General features: G+C 42.8%; 1 protein-coding gene and 1 long non-coding RNA gene across 7 annotated transcripts in view; one reads left to right on the top strand and one right to left on the bottom strand.

Annotated features, from left to right (window-relative positions):
• The window catches only part of ELAVL4 (ELAV like RNA binding protein 4), a 145856-nt gene extending 125097 nt beyond the window's left edge, over positions 1-20759 (top strand). For 4 of the 6 annotated variants that reach the window (XM_019449348.2, XM_019449345.2, XM_019449349.2 and 1 more), the window contains exons 4-7: positions 10858-11011; positions 12688-12913; positions 14538-14576; positions 17781-20759. In XM_019449348.2, the coding sequence (XP_019304893.1) occupies positions 10858-11011; positions 12688-12913; positions 14538-14576; positions 17781-18150 (789 nt within the window). In that variant the 3' untranslated portion in view covers positions 18151-20759. The remainder of the gene's footprint in view (positions 1-10857; positions 11012-12687; positions 12914-14537; positions 14577-17780) is intronic. The other 2 variants (XM_053895570.1, XM_053895572.1) reach the window with 2 other exon arrangements.
• Positions 10970-20886, bottom strand: part of LOC109266905 (uncharacterized) — a 30612-nt gene continuing 20695 nt past the window's right edge. The window contains exon 3 of the long non-coding RNA XR_002079910.1: positions 10970-11066. This is a non-coding gene — a long non-coding RNA (uncharacterized LOC109266905). The remainder of the gene's footprint in view (positions 11067-20886) is intronic.

Below are 20886 nucleotides of genomic sequence, written 5' to 3'. Positions count from 1 at the left end.
ATGATTCCCGGTACTCCTTGACCCCACAGTGGATGCCTGTCCCAGTCCTGGGCCCTCTCCTCTCTCCATGGGTTCTAAAACAGCAGCTTCTGAATTCACACTGTAATTTCAGCTGCTTACTAGGAAGCACTTCATTGAATCCAGCTGTAGTGGTCCAGCTCTTTGTCGCATTAATTAGTAACAAAGAAAATTAGATGTCTGTAGTACCTTCAAAAGAGATATCTTTACAAAAAGTTTGGATTGATATTCAAGTTACACTGAGAACCTTCAGTAAAAAGTGATCCAGAGTGTAATTTGAGGGTTTGGAATCATGCCCAGTAAATCTTTCAGAATAGTGGGACACCAGTTTGGATTTTTAACCTGAGTTCGAGGAGCAGAGGAGTAAAGAAGTGTTCACTACTCTGCCTCCAGAAGCTCCTGTCTCATGGGGGGCACAAACATACAGAGAATCTTCTCTAATGCAGTGGGATGGGGCGCGGATGGGGCGCTTATGGGGCTGCAGGGCTGCCCGTTGGTTTGGGGTGGAGGAGTGGGGACCCGGAAGCTGTGCAAGGTTTGAGCAGGAAAGGGACTTGGTCAAAGCAAAGTTCCAAGAAGGCTCATCTGGCGAGGGTGTGTCACCTGGGGTGTTGGACGGATGAAACCAGTGGCTTGCAAGCTGTAGTGGTAGGTTTTTGTCAGCCTAGACACTGGTTTTCATTAGCTCTTTAGGAGCTGTTTTTACTCATTTTAAAAGCAAGGCATGCTTATTTATAAATAATTTGGAAAACACATTATCATATAATGTGGCAGTATCAGCCATTCCCAACTCAATACTGTTAACGTTTTTATATATTTCCTTCCTTTTCTCATTGCATTACAGGTTTACAAATGATTTTGTGTCTTGTCTTTTTCAAATAATTACATTAAGCTATTACTCATATTAAAAAAATACGACTTTAAAGAAAACATTCCCAGAGCACAGCTCTTGTGCAAACTGGAGGTGTGAGTGCTTTCAGGACTGGAGCAGGAAGGAGGGGACAAAAGGCTGCTTCTGCCACTCGGAGTGAACCCAGGAGGGTTGGCACTCAGTCAGGAGAGGGGCTGTGAGAGTTAAGAAGGAAGCTTTATCACAAGGCAGCAGCCCAGCTCCAGAGGGAGCAGGACTGAGAAGGAGAAGGTGCATTGAGTAAGGGCTTTTCAGAAGGAAGAAACTTCCCATCACTGGGAAGGAAAACAAACTGAGCTCCTGTCTTCAGGCCTCTCTGTACCATGATGCTGCTTAGCCATTTCTCTGTTCTCGCTTTATTCTTCTAATAGCACTAACGGTGCCTCCAGGGGATCTTTCCACACTTGAGTTTTGTAGGTTCCAGTATGCCCCTCCCACTTCTTCCTCTTGCCAGGGGTCATTGGGGCGCAAGGCCTCCTTCCCTCGCCCTGCAATCCACCTGCCTTGCTAGAGGCCTCCGTTCCGCTGAAGCATCTTTTCTTTGCACTCGGCATAAGCAATTATTTCTCCTATCACTGCTCTTAATGCTTCCCAGAGAGTTGGCAGATCATTTTTTGCTGACGGGTATCACCCCACCCAGAAATGATAGACTGCCTCCCTCAGTCTTATTAATAATAAAAAAGGCATTTTTCTCTCCTCCCCCATTACAGCTATAGTCAGAGCAGTGTGGGAGCACTTCCCCCACCAAGGTCAGCAGGGGAGGCTGGATCACTGAATCCCCAAGGACCCAAGAGAGGGCACATAGCTACAGCAGTGGAAACTGGAGACTCGTTTACCCCAGTTGTACCAGGCTGCTCTTTCTCTCCGGTGAGAGCTTCCGTTTGCCTGCTCTGCTTCCCGGTGCCCTGCTAACTTCTTCTGAGTGAATGATTTCAGATACAGGTGTAGGAGTTTGAGAGAGAGAACTAGAGCTTCCCTGCTCTCTCTGCCCAGTGAGGCTGTTACAATTCCAGTATCTCTTGAAGGTTGTCCACAGTGTCCTGGGTCTGGATTACAAAAGAAAATCAGACAGGTACAGGTTAAGATGACACCTTATATTGCTACCTTATATTGGTTTCAGAAGTGTGTGGAATGGGACTTGGGGGCTTTAGTTGTCTACAAGTGTGAAAGAAGCCAACAGTAGGATGTGAGCTGCTTTTAAAAAAGCCAGTGCACCTTGGCTGTGTTAGGAGAATTGTAGATTCCAGGTCACAGGAGGTAATGCTGCTTTCTTGTGCACTCTGGTCAACCTGTCCTTGGTGTCTGTGTCCCATTCTCAGCCCCACATTTTAAAGAGACCTGACATTCTAAGGGTTGTCCAGAGGCAAATGAGGAAGATGGCAAAGATGATGCCATACTCAGATTCACCCACAGTGGTTGGTTTTTGTTCTCTAAGGGAAAAGAAGTCTGCAGTGATTCTGAAACTCAATCCTATATTTCAAGAATCTAGGAAGAGACCCTGTGCAGCTATCAGGGTAGAACATTTGTCTTGGATAGTAGTGACTCTCTGTTAGAGACATTCAAATGGAGTCATCAGGGATGATGTAGAAGAGATTCCTATACCAAACTAGAGTCTGATGTAAAGGTCCCTTTGAGCTCTGAGATTCTGAATTTTTGTGGTTCCTGGACTTCAACTCTTCTATCAGTATAGTAGCCACACATGGCTATTTAAATTTGAGTTTAAATTAATTAAAATTAAGTCAAATGAAAAGTTCAGTTCCTCAGTCATACCAGGTACATTTGAAGTGCTCTGTAGTCACATGTAGTTAGTGGCCACCATATCAAGCAACACATTTTCATGATCCTAGGTTTGATTAGACAGCGCTGGCCTAGAACATCAGTGGCCGTGGGGAATAAGGAATCTCTTCTCTATGGCTATCATGAAGCCCCAGAGAAAATCAGCTCGTCTGTCAAAGATCATAGAGCCAATCCCTCTTCCCTTCCCCTTTGTTGTCCATTCAAAAGAGCTCTGAGTTAAGATGAAGAGTCGGTCAAGTCCCAGCTCTGTCAAAAACTCCCAGAATGACCTTGGGCAACTTAACTTTATTTCTCTGGATGCATTTCCTCATCTGCAGAATGGTTCCTTCCAGCTGCAACAGTCTAATAAAATATTATAGTGTGATCTTGTCAGCTTGATAACTTTCCAGAGAAAGCAGCAGTTTGTGCCAAGCACACAGCTTTTATTTCACTGTCCACGTTAGCCTGGTATAGTGGAAAGATCCCAGAACTTGGAGTCATATCCAGCTTTGTCTTAGTTTGGCTATGTGACCTTGGACAAGTACTTGATCTCACTGAACCAGAGTTAGTCATCTAGAAAATGGAACGAATAATATCTCATGGGTAATCATGGCTTATAGTGGGGTACTCAAGTAATGCTTCCCAGAATGATGACAAAAGTGAATAGGGTTATCCCTAAGGTGAAAATTACATGACAGGAGAAGACTTTTTCCCATCTGCATGTTTCAGAGATGTACATGCTTCAAAGATGCATAAAAAAATAAAGAAAGAGTCTGAGCCTTACTAAGCCTCAGGCAGCACATATAGAGGCTTTGTATGGTAGGAAGTATTATGGAGCTCCCAGGTGGCTACAGTAATCTTATCAATCTTTCATATAGCAAGAATCAGGATTTGCAGTTTAGTGAGAAGACTGAGTGTCTTCAGCTCTGAGTCTGAGACCAGCTCTTCCACTAACCAGGCCATGAAACCTTTAGCATATCTCTACCTTCTGGAGGCCACTAGATGGACAGAAATATCGTTGTACTAAGTAAGCTTCTTTGGAATTTAATGGACTTTGTTAAAGTTGTAGGCATATGAATATATCACCACACCATAGAAATATTTATCCTGCCTACTGTATGCCAGACACTCTCTTGATATTCTTGGATACTCTTAAACTCCACAATGGGAGACACAGTGATAGCTGCTGCTGTTGAAATGTATATCATCTATAGAGTTTAAGGAGATAGCAGTCATTTGTGCCTGGGCCTCAGAGAAGAGATAGCATTCAGACCAGGTCTGTAGGGATGAGCAGGAGTTCATTTTGACATCATGATGAACAGATAGCAAGAACAAAGATAAGGAAGTGGAAACTTTAAGCGCATATTCTGAAAACTGACCTTTTTTAAATTTGAACTGAGGCATTGAGTACATGGAGAGTTAGCAGGAATTGAGAAGTTGGTCCAGATCTCAGAGGGCATTGAATGCTCAAATGAGGGATTTGAACATCCATCACAAGGTGTTGGAGAACCATTGAAGGCTTTGGGCAGGGAGAAGTGGCACAATCAGAGCTCATTAGAAACATTACCATCAGGTCTTGCCCCTGATAAAAGAATATCATGTATCAGGTGACAGGTGGGGGAAGTATGAGGAGTGGGGCCACATAAGCAGACACCTGTTCTGCCTGTGGGCAGGGCTGCAGCCACAGATACAGGGAAAGCCGATCCTCACAATCAAAGCTGTTGTTTCTAGGAGCCAGCTGGCTTCTTTCTTCTCTCCCTGCTCCTGGAGGTGGGAATCAGAGGTACCTGCAAGGGTTTGCTCCTAGAAGGCCCTGGCAGCACCAGAGACTGTTCTCAGCTGCCATTCTCCTGGTCTCTTTGGGATGAATATCCCCCAGGGATCTATGTGCTCTGGGGAGTTTATGCTCACTCAGAGAGTAGGGTGTTACAACAGATTGGGGAAAATCTGCAGCTTGATCTTTTGAAATGACTGGTCTCTGTGTGTGTCTCCTCTGCTAGACTAATAGTCCTACATGTCAAGGATGGCTGTTTTCATCTCTGTACCAACCAGTGTTTCACATAAGGCCATAGCAATTATATCAGAGCTGTTTATTGAGCAGTTCCTATGTGCCAGGCATAGTGCCTAGAAATCTTATATGTATTAGCTTGTTTAATGCTCCAAGAACTCTGTTAGAAAGCTTCTAAGCTATGTTATTCAAGTGATATAACTCAGAAAGTTAAGTGACTTGCCCCAAGCTTACACAACTAGGAAGTGGTCAGGATTTAAATTCATATCTTTCTAGCCCCAAAGCCCCTTGCTCTTAACCATTTTCTCTTTTCCATTCCAGAATAGATGCTCAGTGTCAGTTAAAGTAACATAAACAAGAACTTCCTTGGAACAAAGGCCTGTCTCAAAATAAAGTTTCCTGATGCTCTAACTTGCACCTATCAGTGAGAGAAACCCACAGGATAAGAGGCAATGAGAACAGGAAGGATGTTCCTAGTGTGTGGAGCTAGAATAGAAATAGGAGGAGGATGGAAACTATAGAAGAGACAGGTTTGAACACAGTTGAAGGATGAACTTACCAATAGTCAGTGATGGCCAGTGATGGGGCAGAGCACCTCATGAAATAGTGAGCTTCCTATGTAATGTATAAGGTGGGTGGCCAGCTGTCTGAGATCTCAGCCAGAACTTTTCAGGCCACGTCCAGCACCAAGTTTCTGTGAAGCAGATTTCAAGGATAGTGCTTGCTGCTGGTATCACCAATGGCACCTGTCACCTTTATTTCCACTTACCATGAACCACAGTTGTAGAGATTAGCAGTTTTGTGAATAGAATGCCTAGCTCATGGAGATATCCAGTCAATGATAGAGATCCTTATTATGATTTAAAGGGACCTAACAAGTGATGCTCTTGTTTTCCATATCCTGTAAAACCACTGTAAATCAGGTGAGAGATAATACAAAAGAGAAAAGCATATTGAATCCTAAGGTCACCTTTAATACAGATTATGTCCCGGATGGATTTCCTGAACACAGTGGACTTCCTAACACATAACCCCACACTTTGACAGACTGACATCCCATGTTACAGGGGCTTTGGACCCCACAGGCCTCCTGCTCTCATCGAACAGATCCTGGAACAGAAAGTGTGCTTCCAGCTGGTATCTGGCTGCCAGAAGGGAAGAAGTACACAGTGGCTGAGGCTCCTGGTGCCTATTGCCAGTATTGAAGCTTGTTCAGAATGGTCACTGTACTTCCCCTGGAGAAGAGAGGTGAGGGGGTACCAAGAAGCCTAGACTGCTACCCCAGGGGGCTCCCTCCACATGGAAGCTAACACTGGAAGTGGGAGATGAGTAACCCCTTGCCAGGAACAGCCCTCTGAACTGCACTCTTCATTTATCTGCTCCCTTCCTCACTGGACCTCGGAGTGCTTGAAGCACCAGGCACCCAGCACAGCTCGGCAGACAGGAAGTGTTCAGAAATGAGAGGAACAAATGAACTCACATCTTCTAATGCCAGTATTTATTAAAGGAGCACCTTTCGAAAGCAGAGAAGGATGCCTTTTCTTACCTTACCAGACTCCCAGCACCCTAAACCAAGCCTTTATCACGTTTTCCAAGTCCTCTCCCTTTTCTGTACCATAGCAGGTTAGACAAGGGGCAAGGTATTGCCAGAGGATTCAGGAAACATTTTACCCAAGGCCATGCTGTTCCCCCATCCCTGCCCAGGCCAACCCCCATGGCTGTGAACAGGTGAAGGAACCTGCGAGGAGAGTGCTGTGTGGGAGGGGCAGCCCCCAGCGGGGGTCCTGCTGCCCCATCTGTGATGAATGATAATGCTGCTGCACCACCTTGATGAGAATCACTGACAGCAGACTTGTGAAGTCACATTGGAAATTGGGAAGTACTTTACTTTGTGGATATGGAAAGTACAGTGGAATCTGTAGAAATGTGCTAGAGGAAATTCATGGCAGTGAAGTGGTAACAGATCACCCAGACCCCACCAGGCTGACAGGAGGAAAGTGGTGCCTCTATAGGTGTTCACTGGTGGTATCCCAGATATTTGCTTGTGTGGTAAAATTGAAAGGTGTGTCCCAGTGGGTGCTAGAGTCCCACACTGCCCACAAAAGCCTGTAGTACTCACCTGTAGTAAATATAATAACATTTACTAAATATCTACTAAATTCTAGGAATGTGCTACCCCTGTTAAATCTATTATCTTACTTCTTTATAATAACCCATCAAAGGAAAATTGTCCCCCTTTATACCAGTAGAGAAACTGAGATTTATCAAGATCAAATTACTTGCCCAAGGTCACATAGCTAGTGAGTTTGGGAGCCAGCTCACAGTCAGGGCTGTAAACTCCACACTGTACTGTTACTCTTGCAGTGGGTCAGGGTTACTGTAAGCCTGCAGGGATGGGGAGTTTGGAGGCACTGCAAATCTTTTATCAAGGTCATTTGTAAAGTCACCTGCCATCCTAACCCAGAGCTAGAGGAGTGGCCTCTGTATTCCCAGCTCTTTCTGAGCTCCAGAGCAAGATCAGTGCCAGCCTAGAAATGCCAGTCTTGTCTTCAAAGGTTCTGGATGAATGGAGTGAGCAGGATCCTGAGGGACTGAGGCATGGGATTCTCTAGGGCACTGCCTTTAACACTGGAAGCCCTGGGCTCTAGGCCACTAGTTTAGTGGGGTTAACACACCAGCAATGGCTGGCTGTCTGCAGGGGCTAGAAATAGATAATTTTTGAGAAATGTTTCAGCCTAACAAAGGACCTGACCCCTATAGTCACTCAGTTAGGATTTCATAAATGTATGAGGACACTTGAAAAGTACAAATACCAGGAATCAGCATTTGGATATTAAATGTAGGGAGATCCTTTTTCTGTCATTTTTGCCCATACCTACTTCTACAGATTTCCCGGACGGAAGACTAAGATAACAAGAGACTTAAGTTTTTCAAATGGAGGAGAAAAAGTAAGCAAGAGTTGGGTTTGGTGAATTATCAAGGTGCTGCTGTTCACCTTTGGCACTTGTTAACTGCTCTGTGGCAGAAATTCTGCCTGGGTAAGATTCTGCCTCCATCAGAATCATCCTTTGAGGAAATGGTTTTGGTTCTGTCATTTACTTTCCAATGTCCACCCCTTTTCCCCAGCAGGTATGTCCTAAGCCTGCTCCCCTCTCTACCCCAGCTCTGGCTGCCCAGACCATTGGGTATCAAGGTCATTATTATCCATTGTGCATTTATTGAGTGTCAAACAGGCATTGCACTAAGCCATTGACCTTCATCGTCTTATTTGTCCTCACACCAGAGGAGGGCTATCATTAGGCCGCCATGCCCTGACCCCACCACACACCCATCTCAGCTCTGTCTTCTTTCTGGCCCTTATAACCCTTAACTAAACCCTCCGCTTCACTGTGTTCTAGTCCCAGCTATACAACCCTAGAATAGCATACATCTTACAGCATTGTGATAATTGGTCCATATTGTGTACCATTCTTCCATTCAACTCATGTTTATTGGGTACCTTCTGTATGTTGTATATTGTCCCCATTGGACTTGGAAATCCTTTAGGGCAAGAGACCACTCCGTGTTCTTTCTTGTTGTGCATCCCCAGCATACAGCACTGTGTCTGGTTCATAGTAGGTCCTCGGGAAGTGTTTGCTAAGAGAAAGCCTCTACGTGGCGTCTACTTCTGGAACAGTCTTCTTTCAGTCCTTCCAACCTCAGACACTGGGAAATGGGAAACCTTCCCCTTAGCTCTTAGCTTAGTAGGGAAACACAGCTATGCTTCTGGACGCTTAACTCTTGGTGATCCCCCTAAGTAGAGGAATCCAAGCTGCAGTTAACTCCAGAGTCATTAATTCCTACATCATTCATTTTGTTCTGTGGATGTATTCATTTATTCTTTCACTAGATGCTTAGCATTCTGCAGGTATAAGGCTCTGTGCTGGGAGCTAGAACCACTAAGGTGAATAAGATACACCACCCCTACACACACACACACACACACACACACACAACCATGACCTCAAGGAGATCAGCAGTCTAGACAGAGGGATGGTAAATCAAGGTCAGAATGGGTTAAGTATCATGGGTATGGTTCACTGAAGAACACTGCTAGGGGGCTTTTTAGGAGGAGGTAAGATCAGGGAAAGCTGTCTAGAGAAGATGGCATTGGATCTGGGCCTTAAAGAAAAATAGGATCGGGGCCTGAAAAAGTAGGTGGGAAATTTTTCCTTGTAAGACATAGAAGTAGGAGGGTATGTTTTGGGGGAGCACAAATGTCATACAGGTTATTAATTTGTCAATAATTGGCAGGGATTAGACAGGGGTAACTCTCATTACCATGAACATATCACTACTTGTTTTTCTTTCCTTGTCCCTACCACTCCCTCCTCATGTCTAAAACATACTTCTGCTAGATTATAATCTGAAGGACTTTGTTCTGTAAAGAATGGGGGTAGGAGAGCCTTGTGTGGAGTGATGCTCTGTCCAGTCACATGAGATTCTTGGTCCTTCAGCTCCCACTCCCCAGGGACTCCATGTAAAGGTCCCTTTGCCTGTCAGCCCTGTGCTGGAAAAGAGCCTACAGAGGCCACCCCCTGAGTTTCTAGAAGAGGTAGATACTGCAGACAGTCTGCCTTGCTCCATCAGCAGGAGGAGACCAACGAGGCAGATTAGTCACTCACATCATTTTATCTGTTGAGTCAACATCTATTTTTAGGTGTGGAACCCATAAAGGGACTCGGCATCTCTGTCATGGAAAGGGAGAGAGTGCCAAGGGCGAGGGGGTCTGCTCATCCTTCATTCCTCTTTGCTAGGTACACTGCCAGACCCTTTCTCAGAAGCAAGGTCTCCTCCACTGCTGGAGCTTTAGTTCTTGATGCCAAGGGTCCAATTTAACATGTACAATTTCTTTTGTACGCATGCTTTTGTGTGTGTACCACACACACACACACACACATGCATGCACATGCACACTCACCCCCAGAGTCTTAGCAGATCTTGTAAATTGGATATATGGATTAAATAAGACTCCCATCTGAAAAATGCTAAGGCATATAGGTCCCTTCCTGTCCAACATTGTCAGATGTGCTCTGAAATGACTGTTTTCATCATCTATTCTGAGCCATAACCGCCCCAGAAATAGCTTTAGCAGGAAAGTGCTTTTGTTAGACTAGCTGTAAATTATATTTCAAATGTCTGATGTTGTTTTCTTAAAAAATAAATAAATAAGTAAATGAAAGTCTAAAATTAATGACTGCTGGGGTTTGCTTTGCTTATGTGTACTGCTACAGATTTGGCTTCTTGCAGATGGAATTTCAGATCTGTTTACACTTCTGTGTTAGCTTTTTGGGGGAAAAAAAGCAGTTGAGAGATCTGGGAGGACAAATTTACAAAGTCGAACTTATTATAACCATCCGTGAGGCTCGCTTCCTTCTTCCACTGCCCTCTCCCTCCCTCCTTTCCCCTCTGCTCTCTTTTCCTTGATTGTAGTTTTGTCTGCTCTTCCTCCACGTTAGAAGGTACCCGGTTCTTGCAGATGTTATGACAAGGTCATGTATCCAGTTTCACAAGCAGATGTTCATGAAGCCCCATTTCATTGCACTTTGTCATTCAGCGAGAGCAGACCTTGTGGGAGCAGATTGGAGCAACACAGAGGATGGGACATAAAAAATCTTGCAGAGAACCTGATCGCTTTAATGTGTTGAAGACGAAGGGCTTGGGGGTGGGGAGGGTGGCAAGGAGAGAAATCTGCAGAGCAGAATTTCATGGAGGGTTTTTTTTTTGGTTTATTCAAAGATTATTATGTGTTAGATACAGTAAATCATCTATACACCCACATCCAGGAGGTAAATCTTCAGAGCTCCATGCGTGGGTCGTTCTGCATTTAACAGCTGCCATACAGTAGCTATTTTGTTCTGCACTTAGAGACCCTTATCTGTGCATTTGTTTTAAGTTATCGTCACCTCTCCTTTTGTTCCTCTGTTGCTGTTCTCAGGATTCGTATTACGATTACAAGAGTAGCTAAGAATCTGAACTACTGAGATATTTAAAGGACACCATGAGTTCGAATGATAGACAAGGGGCTGTCATCTCAGTTGTTGACTCAGTCTCTACTCAGAGGGTGTTGCCTGTAATGGATTTAGCTCCTCTTGCCTTTTCCTAGGTCTCATATGCCCGTCCGAGCTCTGCCTCAATCAGGGATGCTAACCTCTACGTTAGCGGCCTTCCCAAAACCATGACCCAGAAGGAACTGGAGCAGCTTTTCTCGCAATATGGCCGTATCATCACCTCTCGAATCCTGGTTGATCAAGTCACAGGTTAAGTGTTTCTTTGTCATTTCTTTCCTTGTGTCTCAATGCCACAACCAGTGCCCTGTGACCCATAGGAGCAGAGAGATAATGGTTACTTAGGGTAAAGGGTATGGATCATGTGCAGACAGATTTTTGACATAAGAGAAAGATTTCTTATCAATCAAATGCCCACATTTAAAATGGGCCATCTTAGGAGGTAGATCTCCCATCATGGGAACTGTTCCAGCAGCAGCTAAACTACTTGGCAGGGCTATAAAGAGGATTCGGGCATCAGGTTGTGAGTGGGACTGAATGACCTTCAAAGTCTCTTTCAACCCTTAACCAAGTAACATTACTTTTGTATGTGAAAAGAACCTGTGTTAGAGCTCCGGCTCCAATGATATCATTATAGAGCTAGAGGGAACCGCATGCTGCCTCATTTCACACGTGAAAAAAGAGAGGTCTTAAGTGGGGGATCTGACTTCTGCCCAGCTAGTTAGTGGCAGTGCAGGGACATGAACCCAGGACCTGGTACTGTGGTACTTTGTCCATAATAAAGAAAGGCATCCACCACCTCTCAGTAAGAAATGTAAGGTACCCTGGGTTGCATTTTTATTGACAAAATGTTTTTACCTACTCTCCATTTGATCCCATTTTAAAACACCCCCTGAGAGCAGTTCAGCGTGTGTTGCTCATTCGACTCCTGCAATAGACCCTTACTGAAGCCAGCTCTGCCCCAGACACTACAGAGGGACACTGGGGGCCGGAGATGAAGGAGGCACAGTTCTGTCCTTGCAGGACTCCATTATGATGAGCACTTGCTGGGGGCTGTCCAGTGTACTACGGGGGCTCAGGAGAAGGTGTGCTGTGCCTGGGCGGGGGGAGGTTGCTGTGAAGGCTACATCAAGGAGGTGACATTTGAGCAGGGTTTTGGAGGATGGATTGAGGTTATCTGGCACAAAGAGGGACAGAAAATTCTAGGTGGACATGATGTGTCCTGTAGAATAGGTGGATAGGACATGTCATAAGGCATGGAGTCAAGGAAGAACACAGCCTGTTCAAGGAATATGTGGTGGTTCAGTATGGCTGGCATGAGACTCAACAGGGGATTTGGGACCACATCATCAGGAGCACTAAATGCCATGCTAAGAAAGTCTAACTTCATCTGTATGCAACATAGAGCCATGGGAGGATTTTTTGTGGGTTTTGTTTGTTATTCCGTATGTGGAGTGGGAGGCAGTGAGGAACAGGTACCACGCACAAAGTAAAGAATTGAAAAGTTACAAAAAATGTGTAAAAGATGCTTTGAAGGGGTGTAATGTGGTCAGAGTTTGCTTGTCAAATAGATTACATGGTTGCTAGGTGCAGAGGGCACATTGCAGGACTAGAAACTGGACAGTGGGTGATGGGTTAGAGCAACTAGAAGGAGACGAGAACTGAGCAATCTGGTGTAGAGGCTGGAATGGACAGATGTGAGAGGTGCCTGTGTTCTGTGGGTGGGAAGCACCTGCCCAGAGCCATGATGGCAGAAATGCAGGCAGATGCATTTTGATGGGTGAGGGAGATTCTGGGATACTCAGCCCTGGCCCCACAAGTGGGGCCACTCCCCACTGGAGGTCCATGGGGCCCAGCCCATCTCTTCTCAGAGATATTTACCAGTGTGATTTGTTCACTCTTTATGAAGGCTCTTTCTCTTTCCCTAGGAGTGTCCAGAGGGGTGGGATTCATTCGGTTTGATAAGAGAATCGAGGCAGAAGAAGCCATCAAAGGGCTGAATGGCCAGAAGCCCAGCGGTGCTACAGAACCGATTACTGTGAAGTTTGCCAACAACCCCAGCCAGAAGTCCAGCCAGGCCCTGCTCTCCCAGCTCTACCAGTCTCCCAATCGGCGCTACCCTGGCCCGCTTCACCACCAGGCCCAGAGATTCAGGTAGGCACACCCATGGGGGAAAGAACGCTGCTCCACATGTACAGAGCTGGGTGGGGGCCAGGGAAACCCACATCCCAGAAAGATGGGACAAGCATAAGAACCTCTGTCCCCAGGAATCACTGTGTGAAGCTCCCTATTGAACCTCAGTTTCCACTACTGTTAAATGGGATGGTCCGACCAGATGCTCTTCCAAGCCCCCTTTCAACTTACGACTGTGGCTGTGGTTAAACTTCAGATTCTTGGATTAAAACAAAATGTCTACATTTCATCAAACAAGAAGGTGTTCTGTTTCAACAAGTTAAATCACAAATAAGTGACCACATTCAGTAGCTTAGACTTAAGGCAGAGGGAGTGGCTTTTAACAAAGTCAAAGAAAAGTGTAGGCCAGGAGACAGATGATGGGTTGTTTGGCCTGTCCTCCTCTTTCTTCTACAGGTAACTCCGTTGGGTTGGGGAAGGGACAGGTACTCTCTTTTGTGTTAACTGCACTCTGACTGTTAAGTCAGTAGATTCTGGGACAAGAAGGAAGATTTTGTCTAAGGCTTATTAGTGTTTCCTTGAGGTACCAAACCCTCCCAGTGCAATGGGGGCACTTCCCTTCTCCTGGGACATTTCTGAAAGGCAGGTTTCACTCCATGAAGGCAGTCTTACCTTGACTGCCTTTATTGTGCAAGAGTTAAGAATATTCTTGACCTACTCGTAATAATTCTAAATAATGATTTTATTCCACCCATGCCCCAACTTCCTTTTAATGAAAGGGTTTTTCTCCTTTTCACACATCACATGGGAAGGTAGTAGGCCCTTCCATCTGGCCATGATGAGGAGAAAATCAGCCTTAGCAGTGTCCTCCCATGCCCTGGGAATTTGAAATGGTTAATGATTTCATGAGGAGTCCAAGTCATCTAATTTTTATTTTGTGTGAGAGCACATGCAGTATTTATGTAAAAAGCCTTTCCAGCAGGCTTCTAATGGTGGAAACTATGGTTACTACTGCCCCATGGTGTGAATAGCTTGTCCCCAAGTAAAATACTGACCATGACGGAGATTATAACATAATGGCAGTTTGCTGGGAGGAGCTTTCAGGTTGCAAACAGTCAGCTCATTGTAAAAAATCTTAACCCCAAGCTCCTCCTTCCCCCTCAAAAAAATGTGTGTGGTAAGAAGATTTAGTTAATGTAGCTAGATTAAGAGAAAAGATCTATTCTGATAATGCCTTGTGCATGCACGTGTATTCCTTTTATTCACAAGTTTAATTGCAGTAAAAGGTGAATTGTAATAAAAGGTGAACAACTTAAGAAGCTGCCCCCTTTTAACGGTCTCACACACAATATAAAATGAAATCCACACAAATGTTCTGAGAGGAGGGGTGAGTGGGATTAATTCAGACCTTGAAAGAAAGGGAGCTTCATTAGACACTTGCTTTAAACTCCAGCATTGACCTGAACGTGGATTACTCATAGTTGGAGGCAGAAAAGGGGGAAACGACCAGTGGATAGACTTCTAAGCATTGGGGAAAGTTGTCGAGCTTTTCTTCTTTGAAAATGGAGCATTCTTATTAATAGTTCCATTGAGCGATCTTGCCATCTGTGAGGCATTAACCCAGAGACCCTCCTTCTCTTTGCAGGCTGGACAATTTGCTTAATATGGCCTATGGCGTAAAGAGGTAATTAAAACTCCACAGATTGCCAGATGTCCGTGTTGGCACAGACTGGGGCTAGAAATTTTTTTTTTTTAATTCACTAACTTTACTTTTTTTTTTTTAATTCTTCCTTTTTCCTCCACCAGCATGTCAAATTCTTAATTTTAATTTCAGACTTCAGTTGGTTTTGTTTCTTTTAGGGCACACAAAGCGTGTTTGTGTGTTTCACTTTTTCTTTTATTTGCAGGTGGGCTTCTCCTATGGTTCAGGTGCCACAGCTACCAAGCCCTTGATAATCTGGTTCTCTAGACGGCTCCCCCAAGGGAGAAGGCTCCTAGTCTTTGCCAGCTGACTTTGCAAACTTGCAGAGCAACTGTTTTGCATTAGCAATGCCAAGATTCAGTTAAGAGGGCAGATTCCAGCAAATCAAAATTAGAACACTTTGCTAATCACGGTTGACAATCTTATGATTGTCAGTGGAAAAATTAGATTTTGGACTACCAGCCCTGGCCAAAGCATGAATAAACTTGTGGAGGACCTGCTGACTCCCACCCCCAGCTCAGTGTGCATTTCAGGGTACAGCCTGAGAATGAAGTGTATCTGTGTGCACCTCAACCAGGAGTTTCTTTTGTTACAGGTTTTAACAGTTATTATAAATCCTCCCTTGGTTTTATACATGTATATATGTTTTACACTTGCAGTTTCTTTCATTTAAAGCCTTTCTGTGGGGTTGGGGGTTCAAATAGAATCGAGGTTTGTGGGGGCTCTCTGAATGCAGTCACAAGAGTGATCCAGACCTAGTCTGAAAGCTGAATCTCAGGAAGTTGAGTGCGTTATGTCACTGTGTCCATGAGATTCCCATATGTGCTTTTGATAAGCTCCACTGAGCTGCTAGGGACATAGCATCTTCATCATCCTGCTCAGTAGAGCTGCACACTTTAATTCCCCTTCCCACAGTCAGGGAAAGCAATGTGGTCTTTAGTAGTCCCAGTCACATCCCCCATATGAGGCAGCTCTTTCACCACTTGGCCATGCGTGGTAAGTACCCTGACTCTGGAAACTGCACACAGTAAAGGGAATAACTTGACTGCAGACTTCACTTCGAGAGCGCCAGCCTCTTGAATCTCAGTCCTGGCACCAGTGAGGATAACTGAATTACTTCCACGTGTCTAGCACACTGCTTGCCTGTTCCCACTCTCACTTTTGCATTTTTCCCACTCTGCCCTTTGCTCCCCTCTGACTTGAGTGAGGCGGCACCAGTTACAGAAAGAGGAATGCTCATGCACGGACGAGGCCAGGGAAGGCACACAGTTGCAGCGTGCATGCCGCCACCCCCTCTGCTTCCCCACTCAGAGCACACGTCACTAGTGGATAAGAGCACTCTCCTTTCCTATTAAGCCCAGGCTTGGATCCAGGCTCCTCCCTACCAAAGTGCTCCAGGTAGCCATTCCCAACTAGAATTGAGACTCTCCTTGAAACCTCTTTGCTGGCTCCTGACTTTGGCCTTAAAACAATTACTTATAGCTGTTCTCTACCTTTAAACTGAGAGGAGTCAATTCACTCAGTTGGAGGAGAGAAGGTTGAGAAGACAGTCTTCAGAAATAATGCAAATAATAGACATGCATTTGCCCTTCTAAGAATTCTTACCGTGATGATTTTTGGTTTTGTCTTGTTACTTTTTTTTTAATGTGTATTTATTTATTTTGAGAGAGAGAGCAGGGGAGGGGACGAGAGAGAGGGAGACAGAAATCCCAAGCAGGCTGCACACTGCCAGCACAGCACCTATGTAGGGCTCAAACTCACAAACCATGAGATCATGACCTGAACCAAATCAAGAGTCAGAGTCTTAACTGACTGAGCCACCCAGGTGCCCCTTGTTATTTGTTTTTTAGCAAGAGGGAAGATTGACTTAGTGAATAATGCCAAAATTAATACCTATTGAGTTATGTTTAGCATATCTACAGCAGCCACTTGATTACCTAAATTCTAGTTACGTGCAGAACTATTCTTCCATAGGACTTTCCAATCTCTAAGAACATTTGCTTATTTTTAAAACATCCTAAGTAACACTTTACCCCATTCTTGTCCCCAGTTTTTGCTTCCTTTCCTCCTCCTATCCTCCTTTTCAGAAAACAAAAACAAAACCAAAAAAACCCAACCACATGAAAACGAAGACACTAGTCAGTGGATATGGACAAAATCCCTGTATATGTTTGGTATAAAACAAAAAGTTAGCAAATATTTTTCTGCTGTAGGCACTGGTAACATAATCTGATGCATCCATTATGAATCACACGGGATATATTTTATCAGACGGTGAATAAAATCTGAAGGGTTGTTTTTCTTTTCATGATAGCATGAAAACTATCTTTTCATGATAGCCTATTTCAAAGGCTAATACAAAAGAAGTTATAATAGGCAAGTAACAGTTTCCTGCTTTTCTAATTCAAGTTATATAAATGCACAAACCACTTGAAATCTTACTCCTGTGATGCTTAGAAATTAATTCCAGATAATACAGCATCAAGGAGTGATCTGTTGTTAATATTATTGGTTGGGCTTTTTTTTTTTGAACTCTTTTAAAGAAATGCTAAATGAAACATGAGCCACCCATGTGGTTAATAACAAGGCATGTCTGTTCATTGTCACATATCTCTGTCCTCAAAATATCAGGAGATCTTTGACAACCATAAGTCAGGGGACTGCAAAGATGGTAGACTTGAAAACTCCTCGGGCCATCCCCTAATCTGCCTTAAAAATTAAAAAAAAAATTTCCCAAGCTTTGATATCCACCAGTGTTATTCACTTATGCAGTCAATAAGTATTGATTATTTTCTATGTGTCACTATGTCTGTGATAGTCCCACATGTGCCTCAGTGAATAAATAAGTAGAGCAACAGAATGAATGAAATAGAGCCCCTCCCCCAAGAGCTGTCTGTTGTGGGGAGGGAGGATAAGGGTCAGAGTGGGATACCCTATGACCATATACTGTGGTAGAAGTACGGTAGAGCCTTGCTCTAGGAGTTTCTTATGGTTATTAGGAATTGACCTAGCTTTTCTCTTGGCATTTATGTCCCTTAGCCAGTTTAGCCATTCCATTCAGAAGAAATGCCACAGACATTAGTTGTTGCATTTTGGTTTTTAAACCTTGAAGACTCTCCTGCAAACACTCACTCAGCCCTCTGCCCCATGTCTGTGTCTGTGCATCTGTGTGTTATCCGTGGTCAGACTGATGTCTGGACCAGTCCCCCCTTCTGCCTGTCCCCCCAGGTTCTCCCCAATCACCATTGACGGAATGACAAGCCTTGTGGGAATGAACATCCCTGGTCACACAGGAACAGGCTGGTGCATCTTTGTCTACAACCTGTCCCCTGATTCCGACGAGAGTGTCCTCTGGCAGCTCTTCGGCCCCTTTGGCGCAGTGAACAACGTTAAGGTCATCCGCGACTTCAACACCAATAAGTGCAAGGGATTTGGCTTTGTCACCATGACCAACTATGATGAGGCAGCCATGGCCATTGCCAGCCTCAACGGGTACCGCCTAGGAGACCGAGTGTTGCAAGTTTCCTTTAAAACCAACAAAGCCCACAAGTCCTGAATTTCCCATCCTTATTAAAATATATATATAAATATATACGAACAACACACACACACATACACACACACACACACACACACAAAAGAGAGAGAAACAAACTTTTCGAGGCTTATATTCAACCATGGACTTTATAAGCCAGTGTTGCCTAAGTATTAAAACATTGGATTATCCTGAGGTGTACCAGGAAAGGATTTTATAATGCTTAGAAAAAAAAAGAAAAAAAAACAAAAAAATACCTTTGATGCATTGAATGTTCTTTCATAGCTGTCGTTGTTGAATATAATATACATAGATAGCGATGTGCAGGGATTTTAACCCAGCCAGCTAACTTTACTACCTTCCTTGAAGGTGGGTCTTTTTAAGATGACCATTCGCTCATTTGAAGAAGAAAAACAAAAAACAAAAAAAAAAAAATAAAAATAAAACAATTTTTACAAAGTAATGGGATTCAAAGAAAGAAAAAAAAGATTTTTTTTTGTCAAAAAGTTGATCCAATCAGATTGGTAAAAACCCCCCACACAAATTAAAGAGGAATAATAAAAATTGCAAAAATGAAAAAAAAACTTTTGCAAATTTTTTTATTTTTCCTTTTTTCTTTTATATCATGTGAACTAAAAACAGTCTTCTGTTAGGGGATGGGGGCAAGGGGGATACCTGATGACATTAACAATTTAATAACATTAACATTGTTGCCAAAGAGGTGGTCTCTTTGCTGAAAATGGGTTTCAAGAAAAATCTATTTTTATAAAATATAAAGAATTTTTACAAGAGAATCTGGATTTGAGAAAAAAATATTTTGACTGGCTAATTTAGGGGAAATTGACAACTTTGTCGCGTTCATACTGCACTGGTAACTTTTTAGAGATCAAGATGTGTGTTTTAAACTGGATTCGTAGACTGTTTTTTGAAGGATGGGCTATAAACAGATGATCTTCATATCTTTTCATAGCATGTAATAATAATAAAAAAACAATTATTAATTACTAGGGGAAAGGAGTGTTCGTTCTACCCAGGGTACCACAGTTCCCCACAGTCAAAACCCAAAAGCAAGGAGATGAGTTGAAAGACAGTTTTTCTTTAAGTCATCAGTATGGGATGTCAGCAGAACAAAAATTAAAAAGATTAATTTTCCTTTTGATCTAAAACTTCCTTAGTTTGAGCAGTAGGTGCTACGAAATTATTTACATATCTTAGTATCATAGTTAAATGTAATGTGTTTAGGAGAGGAAAACAAAAGATACATTTGCTTTAAATTCATTAAGGAATTTTCAAATTCACTTTGTAGCCCATGCTGGTAGAATTGGGCTGTGTTGGTACATTTGAAACACTGTTTATGTTGCTTGAAACACTTATTTATTTAATCGCCGATGTGATGATGCCTATGGCCGAGATCAAATATAGCTAGATTGGCTAGACTACTTATTTGTTTACTTAAACTATGGGAAGAAGCATATTATTGTGTCATTCTGTTGTGTGTGTATGTGTATATACAATATAAATATATATATATAAAGTTATTTTTTCTTTGGGTTAATTTATTATAAGTTGTAACACTTGGCTAGTTTTGTTTGTATATGTCTTAAAATGTTTTCTTATGATATTTAAGTGACAGTTAAAGAGGTATCAAGGTAACTTGTGTAGAACTATTGTTTGATATATTGTCATGTTTGTTGTGAATATTTTTTCTTACTGCACAGTAGAAAAATAAAAACAACTGGGTCTTTATTTTAATGTAATTCAGATTGGGGAAAAAAAAACAGAGCTAAGGGAACAAAATGACTGAGGGAGCATTCTCCCACGTCCAGTGCACTGATCATTTTAGTATGTTTGTGCTTTGTACGGTTATATATTTAAAACAAAAACAAAACAAAAAAATACAAGGGTTCATGCTCTTCCCTGGGTAATAGAAACAGTTACTCGCTATGCATAATCTAGTTGATAGTTAAATTTGCTATTGCTTTTCTTGTCTTGTTATATAAAATCTTTTCAATACAAGTTTAGTCTTAATGGTAATAAAACGTTATGGTTATTTATAACTTGTGCTTATTTTGTGCGTTTTTTCCCATGCTGAACCCACTAAGTGCATGTAGACAGAACTGTTGTTTTCACACTGAAGAGGCAAACTGTAGTAGTAGTCGTAGTGGTAGACAGATAACGAAAACCAAGGCTGCATCATAGACTCCTCCTTTAAATTTTTTTTCTGTTTTTTTTTCCTCTTTTCGGTTTTGAAAAAAAAAAAAAAAAAACACCAGATTTCAGTTCAGAGAACACTCGTTCAACATTCAGGGAAAACTTTTTACATCACCTGCTATGAATGAACGCAGTTTGCTGGCAAAGTTTTGATGCATTTGCTAAGCATTAGTGGGAAAGGCGTGCCAAAATCTCTTCTCTATAATGTGTTCACTCTTGGGGGAAAAAAAAAGGAAAAAAAATCTTAGGACCAGGCAGTTGTATACTTTAGTTATAATGAATGACTTCATGTTAATCTTGCTAGTTTAGATGATTTCTGAGGGAAAGTATTGTAAATGTTTTTTTTTTCATAATCTTGTTGTGTTTGAATTATTTGTACTTTATCTGTCCAGACAATAAATGAAAGTGTGTAGAATGGATTTGAGCTTCCCAGATTTTTAAATGTGTTCATTCAAACTTTTTTTGTAGCATCTTCAAATTTCCCCAGTAATTTTATCATTAAACACAAAAAAACAACAAAAAAAGGTAGAGTAAAATTGTGTTTTG

Source organism: Panthera pardus, unplaced genomic scaffold (assembly GCF_024362965.1).
Source record: "Panthera pardus isolate Hobbes unplaced genomic scaffold, ASM2436296v1 HiC_scaffold_11, whole genome shotgun sequence".
Taxonomy (NCBI): Eukaryota; Metazoa; Chordata; class Mammalia; order Carnivora; family Felidae; genus Panthera; species Panthera pardus.
The sequence above is the reverse complement of the archived record's forward strand: the minus strand, read 5'-3'. Positions and strand labels throughout refer to the sequence as shown.